Genomic DNA, 24,401 nt, shown 5'->3' with positions numbered 1-24,401 from the left:
CCAGCCCCCCTCCTCTCTGCCTGCATGGCACATGGAGTGGCATGGCAGAGTGAGCTGATGGCATGTGGCATGCAGGTCTGGCTCCTTGTATCTTGTAACCCCTAATAAAAGAATAGTTGCTGTAAGGAAGGGTGTCCTCCTTGCTCTATGCCTGCTGTGTAGGAGCAGCCCCATGCTCCAGGGGCAAGGCTCCTGGGGAGAGCTGGGGACTGTGGTCACAGCAGGGTCCCCTTGCAGAGCTCGGGGTGCCAGTAGAGCCGTCAAGCTCGCCCAGGATCACATAGCGTCTATGTCCCTGCCAGCACCACTGTTCCTGGGGACCACACTGAAAAGCCCCCAGTGCAGAACTGGGAGATGGTCTGAACATGCTGCCCTGCATGTCCTGCACAATCAAGGCTTGTCCCCACCTTTGGCAGGTGCCTGGAAAGCACAGTGGGTCTCTCTGGCACCAGGTGAGCAGGGGACAGCGACCGGGGGGTGTGCTTCCTTGCAGCCAGGAGACTTGTCTCTGTTCTGACAGGAGCCAACTGCATGGGCAAAGTGGCAGCTCTGCAGTTCATCAAGCACTCCAGCTATTCCCCTGCTCCCAACTCAAGGAGGGTGGCCAGTGAGGACAACAGAGGTGCAGCTCCCCACAATCCTTGGTCACCCCCTGCCACCTCCAGCACAGCCAGACCCCTGTGCAGGGAGAGCCACCAGCAGCTGGAGGTTGAAAAGGTGATGAGGGCCTTTGGGGACAGCAAGCAAAGGATGTGCTGCCCCCAGGACACCCTTCCCTCCATACACAGAAGCCTTCTTAGGTGAGTGTCCTGCCGGCCCCTCACACAAAGCAGCTGCTGTGCACAGAACGCAGGCAGCTCATAAAGACCTCCTTATGCACCCGCGGCCAGGCCTGCCACCAGCTCTGTTCACCAGCTCCCAGGGCTCAGCATGGGTGCTTTGCTGGAGGAGGGGGAAAAGCCTCCCTGGGGGCAGCGGAGACACGGGCTGGGCTGGTGGGTCTGGCCATGTTGTGTCCCAAAAATCCGCAGCTGGCCTTGCTGACTGAGGAGAGATGCTGGGATGCAAAGTAGAGAATTACAAGCGTAAATATTTATTCCTGCACATGAGCTGTACCAGCCAAACTGGGCACCCCAAATGTGGTTTTGCACAGGTTTCTTATGCCCTTCAAACCTTCAGGTACAACATGACTTGGACTAATCATTAACACCCACATTGCTGATTACTAATCATAGCAAAACTTTGCCAAGCAACAGTATTTTTCCAGCATTGTGGAGATTGTCTATTGATCCAGACATCCCTGGAGTCAGTCTTGCTGGAGTTCCTGATCTATGCTGCCAGATGAAGCTGGGAGGATTTCAAAGCTGTGTCAGAGGGACTGAGATGCTGGCGTAACTTTGGATGCTCAGGGGTATCCTTATCCTTCATGGACAGCTCTAAGCTTCCATGAAGCAAAGTATTTCCAGGGCTGGGCTGCCCTTTAGTTTGTTTGACTTAAGCGAAAACAATACCAAAGTCTCTGGTAAAATTCTGCTACCTCGTTATATCACAGTGTATAATCTGCACTAATAATATATTAACAGAGTTAATGCATTATCACGAAGACCTTTGCTGGACCCACAGGCCGTGGGTGTGGGACCCTCCCACAGCCCGCGGGCGTATCGCACCCGCCGTTTTTTGTCGCCTGCGCCCCGCCGTAGCCCCGTCCGTTGCCGTGGCGACGGGTACAGCGGCCTGGTCCCGCTAGAGGCGCCGGCCGCTGCCGCACCGGCCTCAGCCGGAGGCCCCCCTGCCCGCCGGGGCATGAGGCGGGCACGGGGCCGCTCTCAGCCGCTTCTGCGGGGAGAAGGTGAGGAAAGGGCGGCGGCTGAGCAGCGGGAGGGGTCTGCCCGGTCCTCCACAGAGCGGTTGTCCGGGACCTCTCTCGCGTGCCCCGGCCCGGCCCCCCGTGCCTGCCCATCGGTTCCCGGGCGATGCCGGTGCCCCAGTGCGGCTGGCTGCACGCTCCCTCCCGCTGCCCAGCGCTTGGCTCTCCGGTGGCTGAACATCCCAAGAGCTGAACCTGACAACTCCCGGCTGACTTATAGTTAGTGTAGTTAACAATCAGCATCAACTCAGTTACCTCTCTACGGTGACAGAGTAAGCCCCGATGGTGACTTCGTGCCCGGTTCTTTTATATTCAATGTTTTGTGTAGCTGGGTAGAATGGAGTGCCACAGTGTAGGGCCTCTTGATGGGAAGGGGAGATGCTGTATCCTCGAGCCTCTTCACATACAGCTTTGTTTTTCATCAGTATTAGTGGAGAATCAGTCCATCAGCCACAGGAGAAGCCATCGAGTTGTAAGGGAAAGGCAAGAGGAACTTCGCTTCTGAAACGGGATGGATGAAGTGTTACATGCAGCTTGCTTCCTTCCTGAGAGTCTGTTACAGACAGACAGTGCCGTGGGTTGACCACAGCCTTAGGGATAATTCAGCCAGGAGGTAGCTTACACTAGCTTTAGATGCAGTTCACCATGTAAAAAATTCTGTGAAATTGTACCACAACTTTTGACACTGAATAACATAATGTTAAAACCATCTAGTGTTACAAAACAGCAAAATCTTGCAGCAAAACAGGGATTCCAGGGTCTGGGTGGGCCTGGCTCCCCCAGCTAGGGTCTGACTGGGAGAAAGGAGAAGCCTGGGAATTTCTTCAAATAATCTGAGTGCTTTTTGTAACTCAAAGTGATGTGCAAGCAAGTTTTCAACAACCTAATAAGAAAAGCACCACATGATTAGTAACTATTTCTCATCATTGGTGAGCCAGTTGCCATATAGCAATTTAAACTATGAATGCAGGCAGATACTGCTAATTTCTTCAAAGACTGAAGTTAGGAATTGTTTTTTTCCAGCCTGCTGTTGATAAGACTGGGCTGATGAGCAGAAATGGCATTCTTTTGTATTCTTACCCACTGCTTCTCTACCAGTTGACCCCAAAAGAGATTTCCAGCCCTTTGCGTGGGACTGATGCAGGACCATTGGTGTGCCAAGATCGTCCTGCTCACTCTTTCAGCACATTTGCATGCTTGCTGTCTTCTAGCCCTTTGGCATTTTTCTGGTACTGCAACCCTTATCAAAAATACCACAAGTGAGCTAGAGACTTCCTCCTTTTCTTTTGGCACACTCGTGTGCAAGTTAATTGGACTAGCAGAAGTTGCTTACTCCTGTTAGAAGTTAACTGAACATCCTCTTTCGTTACTAAGAAACAGTGAGCATGGTGCAGAGATACCTCAAGCCAGCTCAGGTCCAGCAGAGCTTCTTAGTGTGGTTTTGCAATGCTACTCCTGACCTGCTGCCTGTATGGTACTCCTGGTCTCTGTTGCACCCAAGTTTTCTGTGAAGCAGAGCAGCCCAACTCTCTGTTGTTAAAAGCTCAACCTGGCTCCATGGGAAGTGAAAAGCAACAACTAATCAACACAAGTTGAAAAAAAGGATAAATCACTTCTGAGCTTGTAGCTTTTGTGCAAACAAGAATCATAAATATCAGGAACTTTCCAGGTTATGGTTGGTAACTCATCCTTGCATTTAAATCTTGCTTTCTTCTGCCAGGAGTCCTGGCATTGTAAGACAGCTGAATATTCAAGCTGCTTCCTGCATGGATGTCCTGCATACATAACTTTCTGTTCTGTTCTTCTAGCAACAGTATGCTTTATACTTGTGTTGAAGAGTAACTCCTGCTTCTTTTCCCCCTTTTGTCATTGCATTATCAGTTCACTTTTTCAGTTTCTAGTCTTTCCACTTCCTTTGTTGCTGACAAAGGAGTCCCTGTTTTCTTAGATGCTGCCTAGAGCTAAATTGCAGTTCCAGACCATGTGCTCCAGTGGGGTCACCCGCTCCCACTACACTTCTCTGCACTAGCTGGAAGTAAAAGATGGCATAGCCGAAGCAGGTGAAAGCATTTGTTCTGCCATCATCCACAACGGCATTCCCACATGAATGCATCCCCAGACCACAGCATATCATACTCCATCTCTGGACTGCCCCCAAAACACCCTCTTTGCTCTTTTTACTCAATTTAGGTCTAGAGCCATTCAAAGACTCTGAAAACCTGCAAGTTTCCCTTAGCTGAAAGTTTGGGGTATTGTTTCATGCAGACATCAGCACTTGCTTTTAGAGTGTGTAATTGGTTTTCCCCTTTTGTTATGGTCAATCACAAATACCCTGTGCAGAGGGAAGTCTCTCCTCAGATGTGTCATCATTTTAGTCCCTCCAACTTTATGTCTACCTTGGAGCATACCTCCAGGACTGGGGCTCAGTCACAATATTTTCATATCACATATTTTTTGTTTTCCATTTTTGATTTCTGTAGATGAATATCTGCAATAAACCTCCTAATAAGACAGCTCCAGAGAATTTTGGCGAAGCTGTTCCTGAGGTGCAAGTCCAACGCGCTCGAAGGAATGGCTGGAGCTGGCCTCTGCACCTTTTCCAGATTATTGCCTGGTTGCTGTACCTCTTCTTTGCACTGGTTGGCTTTGGAATCCTGGTTCCTCTCCTGCCCCGCCACTGGCTGCCCGCTGGCTATATCGTATCCTTTGGTCAAGAGCAGAACATGGACTGTAATAAACGATCAGTGGGATTTTTAAAAAATAATTGTTAGGTAGCATAGAAAGCATAGGAGAAAGCCGCTGAGCCAGAACCTTTTTCTGAACTATAGCCATAATCTTGATTTTCTCCTGACTATAAAAAACAGTTATTTTGAGATCCTCTCTGCCCTTCACCTTTAGGTAGGTCACTAACGTTCTGCTTGTCTCCTTCATTACTCTTTTAAGGTTACTATCTTTGACTCTGAGGCTCTTCTGCTGTCTACTTCTGCCTATGTGTCTCCTTCACTTTATATTGTTCTTCTACAAGTGTGCTGCAAAGTTTGAGGGAAGTTGTACTAAAAAAGCCTCTCCTGAAACATCCTTGCCGCAATGGGCAGCCACACCTCCCTGTGCTGACTGAGTCTTGAAAGGCAGCTTAATATGTTTGTGATTACACAGTGTGGTTGCTTGTGATAGCTGGCCGTTGATCTTCTCCCAGGGCCCTCTCCTGTCCTGTGTAGAAAGTCTGTGAGTGAAAGACAACGTGGTGTAGTGTGAGCCTCACAGGAGAGGTCTGTCGTGGGACACTCCTGAGCAGCAGTTTAATGCACGTCTAACTGTCCTCTAAATGTGGGCAGCATTAGAAGATGAGGTGCTGATATTGTGAAAGCATCTTGTCTTGTGTGCACTGCCCAGCAAAGCCTAGCTCAGCCCAGCCCGATGTGTTTTCCACCTCCTGTCCTCAACCCATCTCCCTTAGAGCTGTGCATGCTTGCTACTCCTGTAGCTGGGAAGGAGAGGGACTAGAGATGGGGTGTGCTGGGGAGGAATCCCAGTGCTCCCGGTGCCACCTTGTACTGTCACCTGTGCCCAGGGAAAGAACTTCCTCAAGGCCAGACCCTGGCTCCTGGTGGACTAGATTGTCTGGGGAGTGACAGACTGGAAGAGAGTATCCTGAGATTTGAATTTAGTATAGAACAAACTGGTGAGGGTTTATAATTTGAGCATTTGCTTTTGTCATCTCTGGTAACGTCTTCCCGGTGAAAATAAAATTGTCTGCTTCCTTAGGAGAACCAGATAACCAAGAGATATTATATAGAGAATCTTGGGAAAAGTTGTGAAGAGGTGGGATACGCACTTACATAATTTATACTTGTGATTTATGTATGTCCATAGAACCTTTGATATGTTTGGGATGCTTTTGCTTATCATTGTTTTACACCTGCATGATTTAGGCATTAATATCATTAGCTCACAGTGGTCTTACATCTACTCTTACCCAAATCCTTGATATTATCACGGTCCAGACCTCATGAATTTGTCTACCAGATATCTTCATAACTCAATCTAAAGTCACGGTAATTCAACAGATCAATGTATCCCAAAGTTTTATTACCAGTTAATAAAGCACTAATGTCTCTTCTGTGTCAAAGGCAAATCCCTTCCCATTCTGCTACACCAGTCATCACAGCTCCAGTCAGCTAGACCTCTCAGAGACTTCCTTTTTTTCCTTACTATGCTGCTCCAATCTCCATAAGCCTTAGTATGATCAATGATGTGCGCATCTGGGTGTATAACAAATAAACTGGAAGGTTAATTTCTGCACACATGCTCATTTAGTTGCAGTATATTGAGAAGCAAACTCTCAAGTACAGTGGTACTCCAGGTGTGCAGGGTTGCTGCTTTGTATTTGTATAGTCTTACATATTTGTACATTCTTTCCAAGTATCGGCAGTTACTTCAGCTGTCTGATCAGAAGTACTGCTAAAGCGTAATTGCTCTGACTTGCTACTGCGTGTAGAATCCAAGCAGGTAATATTTCAAGAAACAATGACAAATCCTGGATGCTGTCTGTCTGTAAATTGTGTAGAAGTCTGCTTTAAAGGGGTGATCCTCTTCCTTGGGATTCTAACTAAGGAAAAGGAAAGCAGGGTGATCAGTACTGGTTCCTTGATGTGACTTTTTTTTCTTTCTTGGAAGTTTGGTCTTGTGAAGGGGCGTGTGCACGGCCTTAACTGACTGCTCCTTTCCAAGGAGTCTGTATGGACTAAGAAACAGGGACCTGTGTCGACAATCTGCATGTGGGTTCAGATTCTGGTAAGTAAAGGTAATTTTTAAAGCCTCCTCTGCTAGGAAGGACATTTCTGGGAGGCAGAATAGTACATAAGGAGGCTTGTTCCTGTAGATTTCTTTGTCATTTTCCAGAGAACATTTATTACAGCGCAAACATCTCTGTTGTTAAAGCTCAGATTAATGTGCTGCAATCCATTATATAGTGATTTCTAATTCTAAGCCATATATTTCTCATCTGTGTGGGCTTTGTGTATTAAGGATAAAACTATATGTGTTAAATCACTCATACAATCCTTAACTGTGTACTTCAGTGTCCAGGAGTGTTTTTTATCTACCATTTAGTTGTTCATCTTACTGCAGTCTCTGTTGATCCTGCGGATGCAAATGTGCGGGAAAAAAACTATCTAGGGCCTCTGGCCACCTTCAATCGTAATCAACATGCACACGTCATTGAAAACCACCATTGCCATGTCTGTGATGTAGATGTGTAAGTATTTTCTCTTTTCCTTCTACTGCTCTGCCTGCTTTACCATTGCACTTCACCATTAGTCTTTAATGTTAGACCATAAGATTGAAATTGAGCCCCTGAAGCTCTACAGTACAAGTTAAACTTCATCCTGTGGCAGGGTTCAGTTAGTGGGGTAGGTGTCTGCTGTCAGATGTGCACATGGTTCTGTGTTTTATTTAATTGCTCACGTTGTGTGGAGAGGACTGTACTGTTCCATGTTATCTGGTGTTTGACCTAACAATGTGTTTAACTCATGCATGTGTGCTTCTATCTAGCTAGATGCTAACATGGTAGTAGGCACTGCTTGGAGGGCAGACATTCATGTCAAGCTTTGTAGAACTGCTGAAGGGTTTCAGATAAGAAATCAATTATCTCCAAATTGGGAATCATGCAGCCCATTGAAAGGCAAATTTTGCAGCGTTTGGGATTGTGGTCCAACAATGGCTGATACGTTTGGGTGTTGAAGTACTCCTGATGTAGAAGGTTTTCTCCCTATTACCAGGATCTCTACTGCTGTACCCCCCTGTATTTGTGTCACTAGAAAGTCACGGTAATAATCTGGTGCTGCCATACTAATGCCACCTTTTCTTTGGCAGGAGTGCCAAGTCAAAGCACTGTGGAACTTGCAACAAGTGTGTGTGTGGCTTTGATCACCACTGCAAATGGCTCAATAACTGTGTGGGAGAGAGGAATTACTGGTAAGAGCCTGGCATTGTGGCAGGAGCGCAACACTGCGTCAATAATGTCGCCCCTTCTCTTCCCAAGATTCTCCTGCATCTCAGTCCAGTCTGTACTCAGCCACACAGAACCACTTTTCTTTCAAACCCCTGAATAAAATCAGTCACAAGAAAACTGGATGGAAAATGCAAGCATGATTATGATATTCAGATAACCAGGGATAAAACTACACTTAGATTTTTGTAGCTGAAGATCTACGAGTAAAAACAGAGAACGTAATCTATTATTTGGTGTTAGGAAAAGCTTATAGCATGTTAATTGCGTGTCCTTCATGCTTCTGAGAGCTGGAGTGGGAATAAAATGATGATGGTACTGTTCCCATCTCTGAAACAACCTGCATCCAGACGGCACACTTCCCCTATGAGACTTGCCAATTGGCAGGAGTTACAGCAGCATATAGGCACCTCTAAACTGCGCCAGGTTTAAGATAAAGAATAAGGACGCTATCACTGATTGTTGCTTCTCAGTTTACTTTCCTGCACTAAAACCACATGGAAAGCAAGGAGTCATTACTGCTGGGTGCCATGTTACACTGCCTCCAGGTTTTGTGCAGGGAGCTCTTTGTCTGCCCTAGATATACTTGACTGTTTTGTAACCACTGTTGCTCTGAAGGGTCACAGTTTAGTCCCTCAGGGTAACAGATCGGAAGTAAGACTGTTAAAACCAGTATCTATCATAAGTGTCAGAAAGTGTCACAGTAATTTGGGATAGCTGAATATATCTCTGCCTTTATTAGAGGTTGGGATTTTGAATTGTGTGTGCGATGTTATTGAAGCCACTCAGACTTCTCAACTTCTTCGCAGGCTCTTTTTGAATAGCGTGCTATCTGCCATTCTGGGTCTTGGGCTTCTGCTGCTCGTCGCTTGCTACGTCTTTGTGGAGTTCTTCATTGACCCCATGATGCTTCGCTCCGACCGGCACTTTGATGGTACGAGCAGTGCTTCAGTTGAGCATCCTGTGAATCAGCCAGAGTATCTCAATATGGGATGGGATTCTGTGGGCTCTCCCACTGAGGAGGAACTCCATTCCTTACTCCTTCAATTTTATATTTCTGCAAGAGTGTCTCTGCTCAGCTGGACGGAATGTCTTTCCTTCCATTGCTGACTAACTGCTCTTCCTAAAGGCCTCGCAGACACAAAGTTCTTATGCCTCCAGTGTGTAATGGGTCTGCAGCTGCTTTTGAGTTAACATTTTCCAACTGTAAACTTTAGTTAGAGGTATTTAATACCTGGACAATCTACTTACCTCCAACTCTATGTTTTGCAGCTCTAAAGAACCACACGGACTGCTGGTTTGTGTTTCTTCCTGCAGCTCCTGTTGAGACTCAGGCATCTGCCGTTTTGGTCACGGCTGGGATTTTTATTCTTCTGAGCCTAATGACTGTGATCCTGCTAGGCCATCTCTTGACCTTTCACATCTATCTTAGTAGGTATTATGTTCCCATCCTTTGCATCCCCATTTCATTTTCTGTTAGCTTCTTCTATTCATTCTGCATTCATTGTGTGTTCACCCATACCATAAATATCCACACGTTGTGCAAGATTGCCATTGAAAGGTTAGAAAATTTGGGTTTAACATTATACTTCTGATTTTCCCCCAGTACCAGATAGACTTATCAGTGCATGTGCAATATGGGGCTTGCATTGGACTTGTGCATGCATGTGTCTAAGCTATGCTATCCTGGAACTGAAAGGACACAGGAGAGCAGTAGAGGGGCCAGGTGGGATGAACTGGTTAATTTCAGCTCAGTCCCAGCAATGGCAGATTCAGATTGGCCCCTCATTTATGAGGCTTTTATGAGTCTCTTCACTGTGCTCCCCAGTACTTATGTTGTGTGAGAGAGCCTGTTTCTCCATTACCCCAGAGAAATGTGGATGATATTGATCTAAATTTCTAACAGGAGGCCTGATGTCCAGGTCAGGGTCCCTTTATGGATGTTGTACCCTATCGGCACAAAATGACTTGTGGAACTCAGAAGAGGCGGCTTTCAGAAAGTCTCCTCATTAGGTCTTCTACTTGTTGCTCTATCAAGAAGTGATATTTATGTTTGGTTATGTACAGATGAGTGTCAAAAACCTTTTTTCAGCTGTGATCTAAAATGAAGCCAATGCTATTCAGCTGCCTGGTGTAAGTCATGATGAGAAAAGATCTTACACTTGCAGTAGTTGGTGGTGCTGAAAGTAGGGAAGAAGTAATGTGATGGAAGAGAAATGAAGACAGCGGTTACAGAGGATTTTTGTATGGATTTTTAGGTTGTCAGTTAACAGCGGTGCAGATGCCAATGCAAACTAGGTCAGCACAAACCAGTGCAGCTCCAGAAGCAAAATAGTTGCAGTGCTGAAGTGTAGCATTTGATGGATGAGTGTTCCTCAGTTGGCATTAACTTTACAGCCAGTGAGGTCAATGACTGTTGTTTTCCTTTTAGGGCCTCTTTGAGCTTAACTTAAATTTGGTCATGCTGCAATTTTGCATTCTTAGTGGATCTGAAAGTTGACTTTACTGGCTTAATGGCGATGCCTGGAGATTTCAAAGGTCGATCTAGCACTATAAAAATCTAGACTAAAAGCCTAACAAAGCTGGGGCCGCTCCAGGAAGATTTATTTTGGATGAAAAAGAAAGGACTATTCAGTTGAGTACTGAGTGGTATTTATCCTGTCTTTGTGAACAACTTCCACAAGAGGGTGCTCCCTCCTTGGGATAAGGACAGGCTTTTTCTTGTCAAACGGAAATGTGCCTGTGTTACACTAGTTCTGCTCCGGGTTTAGGGGATTTTTTTGTTGCTGTTGGGGTGATTTTTTTTTCCCTTTTCAGAATAAATTATGTGCCAAATTAACTTTTATTTCTGGCCCAATTTTAAATCTTTATGACTTACATGGAAACAGAATTTAATGTTAATTTTTGTTAACATTTTATTATATGAAAATCTGCTACCCTGTTGAAACTGGTTCCAGCTGCGCAGAAGAGTGGTCTGTGAGTCCTTGCTTAAAAGGAGCGATGTTACCATATTGAAACCTATATTTTGCGTTATATATGAGTGTGCATTATGCTTACGACTGGGATTCAGGGAGATGGATAAAGTATGTCTGGTTTAAATTCCTCTTAGGTCACACCTGTAATTGTCAATAGTCTCATCTGAATGTGCTAGGGTAGACAGTGTTGGAATGAACTGTCTAGTCTGTTTTGGGACTAGAAATGCAGTTTACCAATTAAAACGTAATTACTGTTCATCAGTAATTTTTTTTAATAATTAAATTACAGAAAGAAAATAGTACCCCTGTGAGCAGTAATTCCTTAATGCTTCACATAACAAAACCTGGCTTAAGTCAGGTATGACTCTGAAAATTTTAGAATCTAGTTTTGTTACAAGCATAGTGAAATTTTCAGAATTACTGTTCTGATTTTAATTACTCACTGCTATCACTCAAAAGGAAGGAAGTAGGTTATTCTCAAAATAGTAGGCCCATGTATTCAAAATCACCAGTCTTGATTGAGTCTCAGTTCTAGAGGCATTCAGTGAAGCATGGCACTTCAGAAGTTTGGAGGAAGAATATTTTTTTCCTTCAATACTGAGAGGCCAATAGTAAGAAGAATAAAAAGAAAAAATAGTAGGGAACATAAGAAGGGAATATAGGAAATGATATGGGGCTCTTCACAGGCTATGATTATATATTGCACAGGATGTGCTGCAGTGTTATCTGGCCAGACAAATACAGTATTTTTTAAGTAAATAGCTCTGTTAAATTATTTTCAGAGTTCCACTGATATGTATTCAGAAAACAATGAACTCTGAACTAAAAATGGTTTATAGCCCTTTGCTTATGAAGCAATATTCTGTCTCTCAAGTAGAGCATACGGCACCATTCTAGCAGCATTTTCCAGCACCCCGCACTGTCCCGGTTAAGTGCATTCACTAATCACTTGGCTGCAGACTCTCATTGATTTTTATGCTCTGTCTTCCTGGCCAAATGGATCTCAAATTCTTATTTCTTCATAAGGTCATTGTTTTAACAGGAGGAGCACCTTCTCCTCTGCTCTCTCCCACTTCCCTGTGAAGTAGTCCTGTCTTTAGGGCATGATTTTGAGAAGTAAGATGTTACGGAAACAAATGTCTTGAGGCAGAGGAAGGATTTTAGTCTAGATGTCCCACATCCTAGGCATCTCCTTTAACTGCTATGCTTCTTTAAAAAGGAGAATGACTACCAGCCTGTGCACTAAAAACCTTCAGCATCCATTTCTGGGTTTTGTGCTCTAAAAATACTTACCATAACAGGGTCATTATGGGTGGAATATATGAGTTTTGGATCCTCATAACATTTTGGGTCTGATGAAGAAACCAAGCTGCTCAGAAATGTCCCATGGTTTTGGTCATTCATGGAAGCAGGTGTGTTTGTGGGGGGGAGCCCTTAAGAGCACATATGCTCAGGCACATATAAACTCTGAACACATCTATTTGGCACCAGGCAGGTTGGGCATTTAATGCTCACTGTTCTGGACATTAAGTGTCTCAATCTCCTCTATGGGACCCACTACCATGCTGAATTTCTCTTCTCCATTTAGCATCACGTACCTTCTGACTACTCCCTGAGCTTTCTGTGTGATACAGATCTTACCATTATTTGGTATGGATAATGGATTTGCTCTGAAATGAGCTGAACAAATTACTCCAGTACAGAAGGCTGTACCATATGTATGAGGCTTTAGAATAGTGGGGCTATGAGAAAGTGTGTTGATGACAATAAAGGATATAGTAAGGTATACAGTGCAAAGGTAGTTTTTGCTTAGAGTATCAGTCTTTTTGTGTTTATAGTTACTCTTTGATTGTATAGTTATTCAGACTGTTTGTATAAGTGTGATCAGGGAGTGGCCTTTCCTGCACTGACAGCTCTCTCTCTTTCCTCCCAGTGTGGAACAAATTGACTACATATGAGTACATCCTGCAGCAGCGTCCCCAGCAAGAGGCGAAAGAGGTAGCCAAGCAACTGGAGTCTTGTCCCGCCCAAGTGAGACCCAGTCAGGTACTCGTCATACTTTGAGTCCATTTCTCAAAAATAGCCTTGCTTGTCCGCAGTGTAAAGTCTGCTTCGCTTCTGTGAGCTCCAAATTTTAGAGGCGGTTGCCAACGATAAGACTTTAGAGGTACTTGGTGGAGTTGAGTAGGATGTGAGAGAGTGTAAGGCCTGTAATTCGATGAACACTTTAGGCCTAAGCAAGTACTGGTTTCAAAGGAATCAATCCCACCCACTCTCTTCCTCCACCACTTGTTTTGCGCCCTGTGCTAACTATTCTCTTCTGCCAGCACAGCTGTTCATTACAGTCATGCAGCAAACAGGGTAGTGGAACTCATCTGAGTAAGAAATAACTTTCTTTAAAAAACAGTTGAGTTCGTGTTAGCTGGCCCAGCTCCCCCGTTCGGTTCACCAAGCAGGCACGTAAATGCCTGTGTCAGCATGAACAAGGATGACCGAAGAGTGGGAAGTGTCCTGTCACTAAAAAGGACAGGACCATCTGTTTGGGTGGCAGTGCACATCTTGCTGGTCTATGCAAGCAGTATTGCAGGTCATGACTGAAGGTGAGACAGGCTCTAAGGCTGGAGAAACTGAGGCTAATCATTGAGCAGCTAATAATTCCAAATAGTTTAACCATCCTGAAAAGAAAAAGGACACCAATAGTGTTCAGAAAAAACCCAGATACCTACTTTTCTTTGAACTGAGTCTACATAGTAATAAGGGTCCTTGTGATTACCGTGATGTTGATCTGTATCTCTGTAGGAGGACTTCTACAAGCTGTTTAATGCTATTATGCTCTGCAGTGGCATATATATTCCACGGTGAATTGAGAGGTTCAGTGTAATTTATTTTGCTGCAAGGCAGCTCTATCCCTGCAGTTACTCAAAATTTGACTGGACAAATTTTGTACTGGCTTTGACTTCTGACTTCCAGAAATTCTTCCTAGTCTAAATTATTCTGCGATTTTGTGAGCCTGTGTAACTCCACCTAGCTTTACGCAAGTAAGTTACCTACTATACAACCAGTTTTATATTTCATATGAAATTAATTAAATCTGAGCTCAATCCATGTATTTTGTGTAGAGATACTAGGTTCATTCATAGTTTTTCCCTATCAAAGCAAAGGGGAAATTGAGCTAATTCTCTTTTGCCTAATATGGAGACCCCAGCTTTTCATAAGCATTTTTTACTGCCTTGGAAAAGTTGAACTTTCAGTTTAAACAGAGGTTTCCATAACAACAAAAATATTTGGCACTTTGTCTCATAGACCTTTGCTTGCTGTGAACATTAAAACAATAATAAAGCATTAGCTCTAATAATTTCCTAGTTACTGAATTTTGATTGATGCTGAAAATATATTTGAACAGGGGTGGACTCTGTTCGTGTGCACATTTGGGACATAGCCATTCAATGATGTCCTCCTGTCAGCACTGGTGCTTATCTAGATATGTGTGAATATGGTTAATTTGAAGCAACAAGCCTGGAAGAAGCAGGCTGAAAAGGAGCGCTTGTGTTTCAGGATTGCAGTTAGTACCTCCGGGAACAAGAAAGACTGGATGACGCCCAGTAACATTGTTAAGAAAAATGTTAACCCACCAGATTTTCCCTGTTTCTTACATAGCAACCAGAGATAAACACAAACAAATAGATTGGAGTAGGAGTACACCAAGTGAGTTGCCTTTTGTAAGCTGTGTTGATTACAGCCTTCTTTAGCTTGAACACAGAAATCCTTTGTAACTGATCCAAGATGTTGCAAGCATAAGATGGAAATCATCCTCTTCCCACTTTTGTCTTAACTGTTCATTCATTTTAGGGAGTAAGAAGAAACATGCAGTTCCCCTTTAATCCTTGTTTTTGAACCGTATTCAAGCTTGGGTGTTGGTTTTGGCTTCAGTTTTCCATGTTTGTCTGTGGTTAAGTCTTCAGCTATGTTCAGGTTAAAGCATTCTTATGTGCTTATAGAATCCTTCTCAGAACATGCACAAAGTAGAAGCCCTAATTTTGCACACTTGAGTGCTTCAGATGTCAAAAAAAAATGCAAACAGTTGGACATAGACAGCCTTTGCCTCTATTATTATACCCAAAACAGCATGTGCAAGTAAGTTTTTTCTGCAGGCAGTTGCATAGCAGTCCAAAGAAATACAAACCAAATCAAACCCAATGCTTTAATGCATAATTGCATTTGTACCAGGGAGCTGGCATTCATAGTGAGGCCAGGATGTGATTTTTTTCACATTTCTAAAGTTTTGAACTTGTTTCAGACACTGATTCAGTTTGGTGAGGTTTTACTCAGCTTCCTCACATTTTCAATATTACTTCTCTCTTCCAATGTCTGGTTAAGATGAACCTAGTCTTAACTCTCAGCATCACCGCTTGCAACAGACCCACTTTCCCTGGGGCAAGAACCATTTTTTCCTGCTCAGTTCTGCCTCCCCTCCCGCCAGACAATGTTTCAGGGCACTGGCTGTCACTGAAGTGGATGGTAAGAGCAGCTGCAGCAGGCAAGGGAGCTGAATTTGTCCTGAAATTGTAACCATGAAACTTGGGGTGGACACAGCTGGTATTCATCCTCCAGAGGAGGTCTAAGCGTGACCAGGATTTGCAGGGTGGCAATGAACTTGGGCAGTCTGTCAACTGAGCAGTCCATTTTCAGCAAGAGTAAGAGCTGAATCCTAGCAACCCAACTGCAAAGGGTGGCTTCGTCTTGCTGTTGCGGTTGAAGGGTGCTGGCTGTCCTGCTAATGACTGTGGGAGCGGAGGGAGGCTGGGATCTGCGCTGTGGCTGTAGTTTTTGTCACACTGAGAGAACATTGTATTTTCTACTGATCAAGCCTTCTTCCATCTGTTTCTGCTAGTCAGCTCTAATGGTTTACTTTCTTTTATGTGGCTGCTTTGGTTATACATAATTTAAGAAGGCTGAAATGAACAAAATGTGTTTTAAAAAGCTTTCATTCCCTGCTTGGAAAGAGTTGTTTGTGCTAGTCTTAAGATGTATCCTTCATTAATCTCCTATGAAATGCCAGTCCTGCAGTCCTGTTTGTATGTTGTGGACATTGAGCCCTGATTGTTTTCAGTTACTCTGTGCCATCTTAGGAGAATATTTCCTGCTGCAGCTCATTTCAGCCACGGTGTGCTTTCCTCTGAAAAGATCTACATCTCCCTGCCTTTATGCTTATAGTGACACAAGATTGTGTCTGGTCTCCTTCATTTGTGACACACAGGTGCCTGAAGCTTAAATGTAAGTATTAAGAATTTGGCCCCTAAGGAGATTTGAGGAAACATTTATGTACACTTGGTGTTCAGTCAATGATGAGCAATAATCTGACTAGAGTTACAAGTTCTATTTGAAATATATGTGGTTAGTATCTGCAGATTATTAATCCTGTTCTTAGAGAAACCCTGTCTACAATAGTCCCAAATAGCATAATTCTCAAATCAGAAAGTTCTAATGTTTGGGACTGCTAAACCAAATCCCTTCAAATTTGATGTTACCACCTATAAAACAGCTGCAAATTCCATTCCACCTCTTTTTTTTCCTTTACAAGACCAATTAAACTCAGAGCATTTTACAAAAGGCAACAAACAGGTCTGAAGTCTTCCCAATTTGGCAACTCCCTTATCTAACAATCACATGAGGACTGAGACTCCAGTCATTGATGCCAAGATGTTCAAAAGCAACTAGTAATTTTGGAAGTATCTCTTCTGGCACGTAAAGAAGCCTGGCCGAAGTTGTTCAGACCAGTGTGCTGGCTCTGACACTGGCCAATTGTGGATGCTGAGAAAGAGAGCAGGAGTTGTAGTCACCAGTACCCTCTCCGAGCACTTGGCAATATGTGTTAAGGGCTTTTGGAGCACAGAGCTTTGAACAGGTTTGTGTTTGCTGGTTTCTCACACAACGTTTTCTCATTTCTTCTTGAATCCATGTAACATTTCACACCTATGGCAGCGAGTGCTACAGCTTATTTCCATGCAGTGTGAAAAATGCAGCCTCTCTTCTGTTTCTTTTGAAACTATTACCTGATTTTTTTTTATTTGATGCTCCCTAAATGTTGTGTTAGAGAGATGGTAAACAACTATTCCTCATTTGCTTTCTGCACACGTATCTGCCCTGAGTATTTCCTCTCCTGACTGAAGAGCCCTGGCCCTTTAGCTGTTTCTTGTACAGGAATGGCTCCAGACCTTTCACTGGTCCTGTCACTCTTCTCTGTACCTTCTTTCACACCTTCTGTGGGGGAAGATGCTGGAACACTACAGAGAATCCAGTGTCCAAGCTGCCAAGGAATTTATTCAGTAACATGAAAATATTTTCTGGGTTTTTTTTGTGCCTTTCCTCTTCATTCCTATAATTTGAAATGATTTCTTGGCTGCCACTGAATGTGCAGCTCCATGAATTCTTTTCTAGTTCAGAGACCGTTGCTTTGTATGTAAAGTTAACACTACTTTTTCCAGGTGCATCACCTTTACCTCTTTACATCTAGCAATATTGGGTTTTGTGTATCATTTTATCACCCCCTAATTCAATATTGGAAGAATCTTCTGCAGCTCTTTGCCGTTGGCTTTAATTTTTATTGCCTTACATAAAGGAGTATCATCACCAGACTTCATCTCACTGTTCTGCTCTTCTGTTGATTGTTTATATATCTCTTGAAGTGTGGAGACCCTGGGTCTCTCAGGAACCCATTTGTCAGATGTCCAACTTTGACTTCATTTTCTCAAGTTTGCTGATCAGGCTGTTCAGACGAATAGGTCTTCATGAGTTTGATTAAGCTCTTTTGGAAGCTAATGCCTTTCGAATTAAAATCTCTCTGTCTTTACCACCCGAAAGTTGCCTTAAAATGCATGTATGTCTTTACAGTCATTGAGCACTAAAATGGTTAAGATGAAATGTCTTGCTAATTATTCAAGTTTAAGAGCAGCTGAAAAGTAGTGTCAGGGTTCTCCTGACCACAGTTTATCCTTTTTGACAAAGGAGCTTCATACCCTGTGTCATTTGTTACTCTGGCCATCTTAACGACGTCCTTTTGAGGGAGAACTGGGAACCCTTTTCTGTAATACAGCAACTGGGATTTAGGAAACTTATTCGTTGAGTCTTCTTATGTGTTTATGAAAGTATGCAATTTTAAAGTCCAGGGTGGCATTACTTTGAATTCATTTATACCCAGGGCAAATGAGCAATATATTGTGTTCTTTTAAAAAAAAAACCAGCCGTTACTAGCCATACAGGATTCACACAAGAAACAGAAAATACATTATGTTTTTCCTGTACGTTGCATGCTTTCATTTTCCTCACCTCCATTTTGAATTTAAAAGAAGTTTTTTGCATTCACTGCTTAGCTCCTATGATTGAACTGTATGGAGGCTTTAAGTGATATTTTGAATGTGGTCCCAAGAAATTATTAAGCTGCTCTCCATAAGTGTGATTTGGTTTTGAGCCACATGAAATACTGGCTGGACTACATGAATGAATCGGGGACTTCTAATTGTCTCACCCTTGGTTTTCCATCTTCTTAAGCGGTAGACTCATGCCGCTGTGCTAGCTGTAAGGACAGAAAATGTCTAGCATGTGGCTGAGGAAGGAGGAGGAAGACATCTCTGTAGTGAAAATCCCTCTTCTCCACTCTGTGTCCATATTGGTCTGAAAATGTTAATTCTTTTTTTTTTTTTTCCAGCAAGCAGACTTTTTTCCAGGTAACCCTGGCTATACAGAGCCTGGTATTCAAGCAGAGGAATTCTCAACAGCAACTTCAGGAAAAGGGTGAGTAAAATCATAGATAGGAGTCTCCCAGCAGCATGTATGGTGAATGAGAAGTTGTCATCAAAGTCACTGACGGACCCTAAGACAAAAGCACTTAGGAGGATAGGGAGCACCAATGTTTTGACCAAGGCAGGGTGAAATCTTTGAGTTTCAGGAGGGTAAATACCGTCAGGAGTACTTGCTTCTCCTCACCTGGGAAAATACCTTTCCTAGAATACTCTGTTTAGTCTGTTTTATATTAAAATTACTTTAAAGCTGCCTGATTTGTCCTGTAATTCCAATATCGAGTTCATTATAGTTATATGATTTCAGGTTCTTCAGACATGAATTACAACAGCAAAGTTTATAACACAGACAAGCACTCATGGGAAAACAGCATCCTTGTCTCTTAATTAATCCTTGCCTATTAACTCATGTCATTGAGGAAGGGAGAAAAAAACCCTTTGTATTTTGCACAGTTGTGCAGGAAAAGTTACCCTGCAGTCTTGCTGGGAATGCTGTGCAAGGCAGGGGATGCTTCAGTCGGGCTGATGTGTATGTGCAAGCAAACTGGGCGTCAGAGTTAAGTCACGTCTAACAGAAACATCTTGCATATGTGTGTGTTTTAGCTTTTCAAAGCTCTTTGTCCGCAAAGATGAAGCTGATTCCCAGCAGAGCTCTTCTCCTGACCTCCCATCTCTTCGCTTTGCAGTCCCTTCTCAGGTAAGCAGGAGGCTTGCTACATACCATAACCCCTGTAGCTGATAATTCACCAAGTTGCATGGGTGCACACTTAACAGTAGTGTGGACTGTGGTTACCTCCTCCATACACATGCTCTCCCTGTCCTCAGCATGTATGTGCAGGTGTGGCTGTGCCCTGCAGTCACTACCTCCAAGCGATACTCTCCTGCCTCAGCTCACACATGTGATCAGATATATTCTGCAGTTCCCTCATAAGCTCGCAGCTCAGCTGTGATAACAGCTGTAATACTACGTCTTGCTGCTCCAGTGCAGTTCAGTGACTATATCTTTACTACTGCGTTGAAGTAACAAGCTGTGCATGTTTCTGTAGAGCAAAATCCAACAGTTTATACATTCAAATATGGAAGTTAAAGCATCTGTCCAGAAAAAGATGGTGTGTGTAGATATGAATCTTGAGTGTATGAAACAGCTGTCCAAAGTCATATCCCAAGGTTGCAGGTTCTGTGCTCTTGATATTCATGTACCTACATGAGGATGCTCTCCTCCCTTGCTCAAATAGCAGGTGGTGGTGCTCTCCCCTTTTCTCCAGGCTTATTCAGCAAAGTCTTGTCATCTAGATGATAAGAAAAAATACTTGTATTTTGGACAAGAGCTATCTCTCTCTTGGAATATCCTGTGCTTTGTGGCTTTTGGTCCTCTCTTCTAGTTTGACTCTAGAAATGCATTTGTCCACCAGTCTCTCATACATCCTCCAGCTGTATGAGACAACAGCTTGAAGGTACCTACACACAGAGAATCGCTGTATGCAGACAATGCGTGTGTTCATTAAATACCTGTTCTCTGTCATTGCTTTCTAGTAACTCAGTCTTAAACTATGATATTCTTGGTCTGTCATCATATCTAATGCTCAGTATTAAAAATAGGAGGAATTAAAAAGAGGTATGAATTAAAAAAAACCGAGTGCCTCATTACTTTGGGCTGATGAAGTGACTTCCCTTCTCTTGGACCTCGCTTTCACAGCAACAGAAAAAAAGAAGAAAGAAGACGCATAAAGTTTCTTCCTCAGCAGTGGACAGCAAATCTAAAATGTACACTAGACCTTGGCCCTCTTTCCCAGATTCCCAGTCAGGTGAGAGTGCACCAGTCAGCTTCTCTGTTTCTGGACTTGATTTCTAGTTGCTGGCACACAAAAACGAAGTGTGTCATGAACACCCAGCACTGGCAGAAAGTTAACTTGCCTAAGAAGGGAAAATGAGTGCTTCTGGGTTCTTGGAGATACTCTAAGATGGTCAGACTTGGGGACATTTTCATATCTAATTTTGCATAAAGATATGTATGTTTTTCTTTAACACTAGTGGATCCACCATGTCAGAGTTTCTGGGCTTGTTGATGTCTTTGTGGGCCTGAGGGTTCTCTCTCTTCTTAAGCTTTCTTCTCCCTTTCTTTCCATCTGTAGAGTTCCCAGCTGTGGCTGCTGCCACCTCATCTTCCCACAGCCTTCGCCTCTTAGTGCCAGCTTTTCCTCTGAGAGCTGCTGTGCTCCCTAGCAGCATCGGACTCATCCAGGCAGCAGGACCCCCAGCTGATTTTCGCTCAGAGTCTGCTGAGTCCATGGATGAGATTCCTGTGGCTCAGACTCGCCTTGGGAGCATGGCCCTTCATAGGCCTCTAAAGAATAACTTGAGCAACACTCAACACTATCCCTTGTCCACAGACAATCCCAGAGGTGACAGGAAGAAAAATCAGTATTCTGGGCATAAGGTGAAAAAGAAAAGCTGCCAGCAAGACAGATGCATGGAACAAGACCTGGAACTTTTTTCTAAGATTCCTGCTGTGTTTGTAAGTAAGAGCAGTGGAGAACCTCATGTCTCTCAGCCCCAGCCCACTGAGAGCACATCCGAGCCTCACCACAGAAAATGCACCAGCAAGCAGCATGTGGGCAGACATGATCCATGCTTTAAGGACATAAAGACAAATACCACAGTGGCCTAGTGATCAGCGTTCCAAAGCCATAGCCTTTGAGGACAAGGCAAGAGGTTCTCTTTCTATTTGTATGTTGCTGTTCAAAGATCTTGACTACAGTGACTCATCTTTTTGTCTGGAGGCAGCGGCATCCCCTTACCTGATGCTGTCCATCTTCCAGCAGAACTGGCTGAGAGGCAGTAAAAACCCCGCTGCATCCTTGTTTCTGGCTGCTGCCTCTTCCTAAGCCAGGAGTGCCCTCGAGCCCAATTCCACTCTCCATGTTGAGGGGGAATAGTTTCCCCTGATAGGGATGTGCCCAGGGCTGCCACATGTTAAGGACTGAAGCATTCGTACTCCATAGAGTGCTGAGGGAACTCCCCCCTGCTCTGTGTGCTTGCTATCAGACTGCAGTGAGACATTTCTCATGTGTGACCAAAGGCAAGAGGCAATAAGGTGGCAAACCTGAGGTAGGTGGGATGCTAGAGAGAACTGAAGTAGAGTGCTTTCCATAGGAAGGGACTGCACCCTCCTGGCCCTCTGCATGTTAGTATTGCAGTAACTTTCTGGGAGAGTGCGTGGGGAAGAATGAGGCTGCATCTCTGCTGTTCCCTGCACCCTGAAAACTAAATTTACCATCTGCCTACACCCTGTCAGTCTTTGGATCATGTGCTAGGACTTCAGCAGGTGGTCAGGGAGTAACCTCAGGATTGCCCTGTCCCTATACTGCTTTCTACTGTGCACCCTCAAGCCAAGTTCACCAGCATGTGTTATGTAAGGCAGTGTAGTGTGACCTGCTCCACCTTCCAGCAGCCTAGGGTGCCCCACAGTGCAGCTTTCTCATCAGAAGCTCTGGGATACAGCAGGTCCTGAAACCTTTACATTTCCTGGGCTGACATTTCCAGATCCACGTTAGTCCACAGCTAAGCCTGGTGTTTCTGAAGAAAAGTCCCGCACCAGACACTGGGCCAGGTAGCCAGTGCCTCGTGTCACAGCACCCTGTGCTGGTGGTGAGAAGCAGAGCCGTTTGGGCTGCCACGCTACAGCACCTCGGCTTTCCCTGCCCTCTTGGCTTCCCCAGGCAGTGTGCCCCGCTTCAAATTCCTGGCTCAGCTCTGAGGCCGGGGCTGCCAGCAAGCCCAGATCTGCCCAGCAGCCAGCTAACCTCAGAGCCTGGGATAGCAGCTACACACACATCCCAGTGGGCCTTGCCGCCGGTATGGATGTGCCTGACACAGTTTGTCATTTGAGAGCTGCAGCACCTGCGCAGCCCCTGCCTCCCCGGCATGGCCGGTGCCCTGAGCAGCTGGCTTGGCTGGTTGCACCATTTCTGGACAGGGCCCTGGCGCTGCACGTTGCTGACGTGTGTGAACACATAGGTGCACCAGCAGAGGAGAGGAATCCTGGGAAGCCTTTATCACCTTAGCAAGTGTTTTGATCCATGGAAACCACAAACAACCCTTTCTCCACACTACAGTGGGTGCAGGTTGGGAAAGGACAAGACAAAGCATGGTCCTATGTGAGTCGAGCTAAGCTGTTCCTCCCCTTGCCTAGCTCAGTCTGCAAGCATTCATCAGAAATGGTTCAGAACAGGACAGGATATCTGGGTACAAATGCTCTTTGGGCACAGCCAACATGGGACTGGCAGGCTGGACTCCCAGCTTTGATGTATGCACTTCCCAGCCCAGCTGTTGCCTCTCATCCCAGTGCTTACCTTGGCTTCTGTGCTGCTCTGAGGTGCACACGAAGTCCACTTCCCCTGGAGCTTTAGGCCCAGACAATTTTCCTTTTGGAGAGCTCGTTTCAGTAGAGAGAGGCAGGAAGGCACCTGCTGTATGTTGGAAGCCTCTGCCCATTCCAGTAGCACTCCTGAATGCCAGCAGCTGGCCCAGCTCCCTTGGGAAGCACCCCAGGACTATCGCCTGGCCAACACCATGCTGTGTGGGGCTCATGCAGCAGACATCTCAAGTAGTGCCTGCCTTCACGGAGAAGGCAAAGTGCTGCAGCTGCTCCTGAAAACACATGATCCTTGCAGAGCTGAAGCTGGACTAGGGAAGTCCTCCCTTTGCTGAAGGATTTGTGGGGTAAGTGCGGTTCATAGACAGGACCATCCAGGCTGAGCACTCCCTGGAACAGTCCTTGGGAAATTCTGGCAAGGTGGCGTAGATACGATCACTGACTTCAGGCTTCTTTAAAGGGCTGTCTTACCATTCTTCTCTGTTGTCTGATTTTTGACCCTTGAAAGAACTGGAATGAGGAGCTTTGACTCTCCATCCAATCATGTGAGCCATTGATCAGCAAAATTGAAGTCTCATGTGGCTGTTGAAGTCATTATGTCTAAATCTGCAGGGAGAGTTGGCCCGTGGTCACATTCCGTGCAGCTTCCCTTGCTGCTGCAGCCAGTGGTACCCGCTGGCAGTGTGACCCTTTGGAAAAGCAGGCGTGTGTGGGACAAATCCTCGTGGACCAGCAGGCATGGCACTGCTTGTCTGCAGAGACCAGGGCATCTGCTCGCTGATGGACCCTGGTTAAAGGCCTTCCAGTTATTTCTCCTCATGTCTGCTATGGTCCAAGGGAACTACACCCTGCAGTAATGCTGGGCTCAGGGTTTTCAAAGGCCAGCTGTTCCTCCACCCAGAAAGCATTGGTAATTTCTCTCCAGCAGGTGCCCCTGAGCAGACCTCATGTGTTTTCTTACCTTTTGTCCATGCAGAACCTGTCCCAAAGTCATGTATGGAGCTCTTTAGTAGCTCTGTCCACAATAAAATTTTCTATGCCCTTTGCTAAATAGTTTCCTCCTTTTTTGCAGTTATTCATTTATTTGCCCAGTTGATGCACCCTCTCCCAGCCTTTCCCTGCACCTGTGCTACCCCAGCTGGGCTTAGCACCTTAGCCTATGTGTGGGTGACAGCTGTCCCCTCTCCATGGGTCTCCATGGTCTCCAGGAGTCTCCTTCCCTGAGGGGCAGGGGATAGACCACCTTCTCCAGGAGGTACGTAACCCCAGCCTGGTTTCTGTGCTGCAGCAGGGCAAGCACCAGAAGGAGGAGGCCGGGCCAGCTGCACACCGTGCTGCAGGAAGGCTGCTGCACCCTTTGCGGTGAGCGGAGCTGGCC

General features: G+C 44.9%; 1 protein-coding gene across 1 annotated transcript; it reads left to right on the top strand.

Moving 5' to 3' along the window:
- The first annotated feature begins 1,707 nt into the window (after positions 1–1,707).
- Positions 1,708–24,074, top strand: ZDHHC1 (zDHHC palmitoyltransferase 1). Its single transcript, XM_075101856.1, has 11 exons — positions 1,708–1,849; positions 4,348–4,566; positions 6,949–7,124; positions 7,742–7,843; positions 8,687–8,811; positions 9,150–9,308; positions 12,786–12,898; positions 18,558–18,643; positions 19,252–19,345; positions 20,345–20,453; positions 20,781–24,074. Exons 2-11 carry the CDS (start codon positions 4,348–4,350, stop codon positions 21,314–21,316), a joined length of 1,719 nt encoding a protein of 572 aa, XP_074957957.1. The 5' UTR covers positions 1,708–1,849; the 3' UTR covers positions 21,317–24,074.
- Positions 24,075–24,401: the final 327 nt, after the last annotated feature.

Source organism: Phalacrocorax aristotelis, chromosome 8 (assembly GCF_949628215.1).
Source record: "Phalacrocorax aristotelis chromosome 8, bGulAri2.1, whole genome shotgun sequence".
Taxonomy (NCBI): domain Eukaryota; kingdom Metazoa; phylum Chordata; class Aves; order Suliformes; family Phalacrocoracidae; genus Phalacrocorax; species Phalacrocorax aristotelis.
Note: the sequence above shows the minus strand (reverse complement) of the source record. Positions and strands in the feature narration are given on the sequence as shown.

Coding starts and splice junctions, on each gene's coding strand:
- ZDHHC1 (XM_075101856.1), top strand. CDS start 4,348: ATGAATATCTGCAATAAACCTCCTAATAAGACAGCTCCAGAGAATTTT. Junction 8,812..9,149: donor CTCCGACCGGCACTTTGATG/GTACGAGCAGTG, acceptor TATGTTTTGCAG/CTCTAAAGAACCACACGGAC. Junction 18,644..19,251: donor ACAGCAACTTCAGGAAAAGG/GTGAGTAAAATC, acceptor TGTGTGTTTTAG/CTTTTCAAAGCTCTTTGTCC.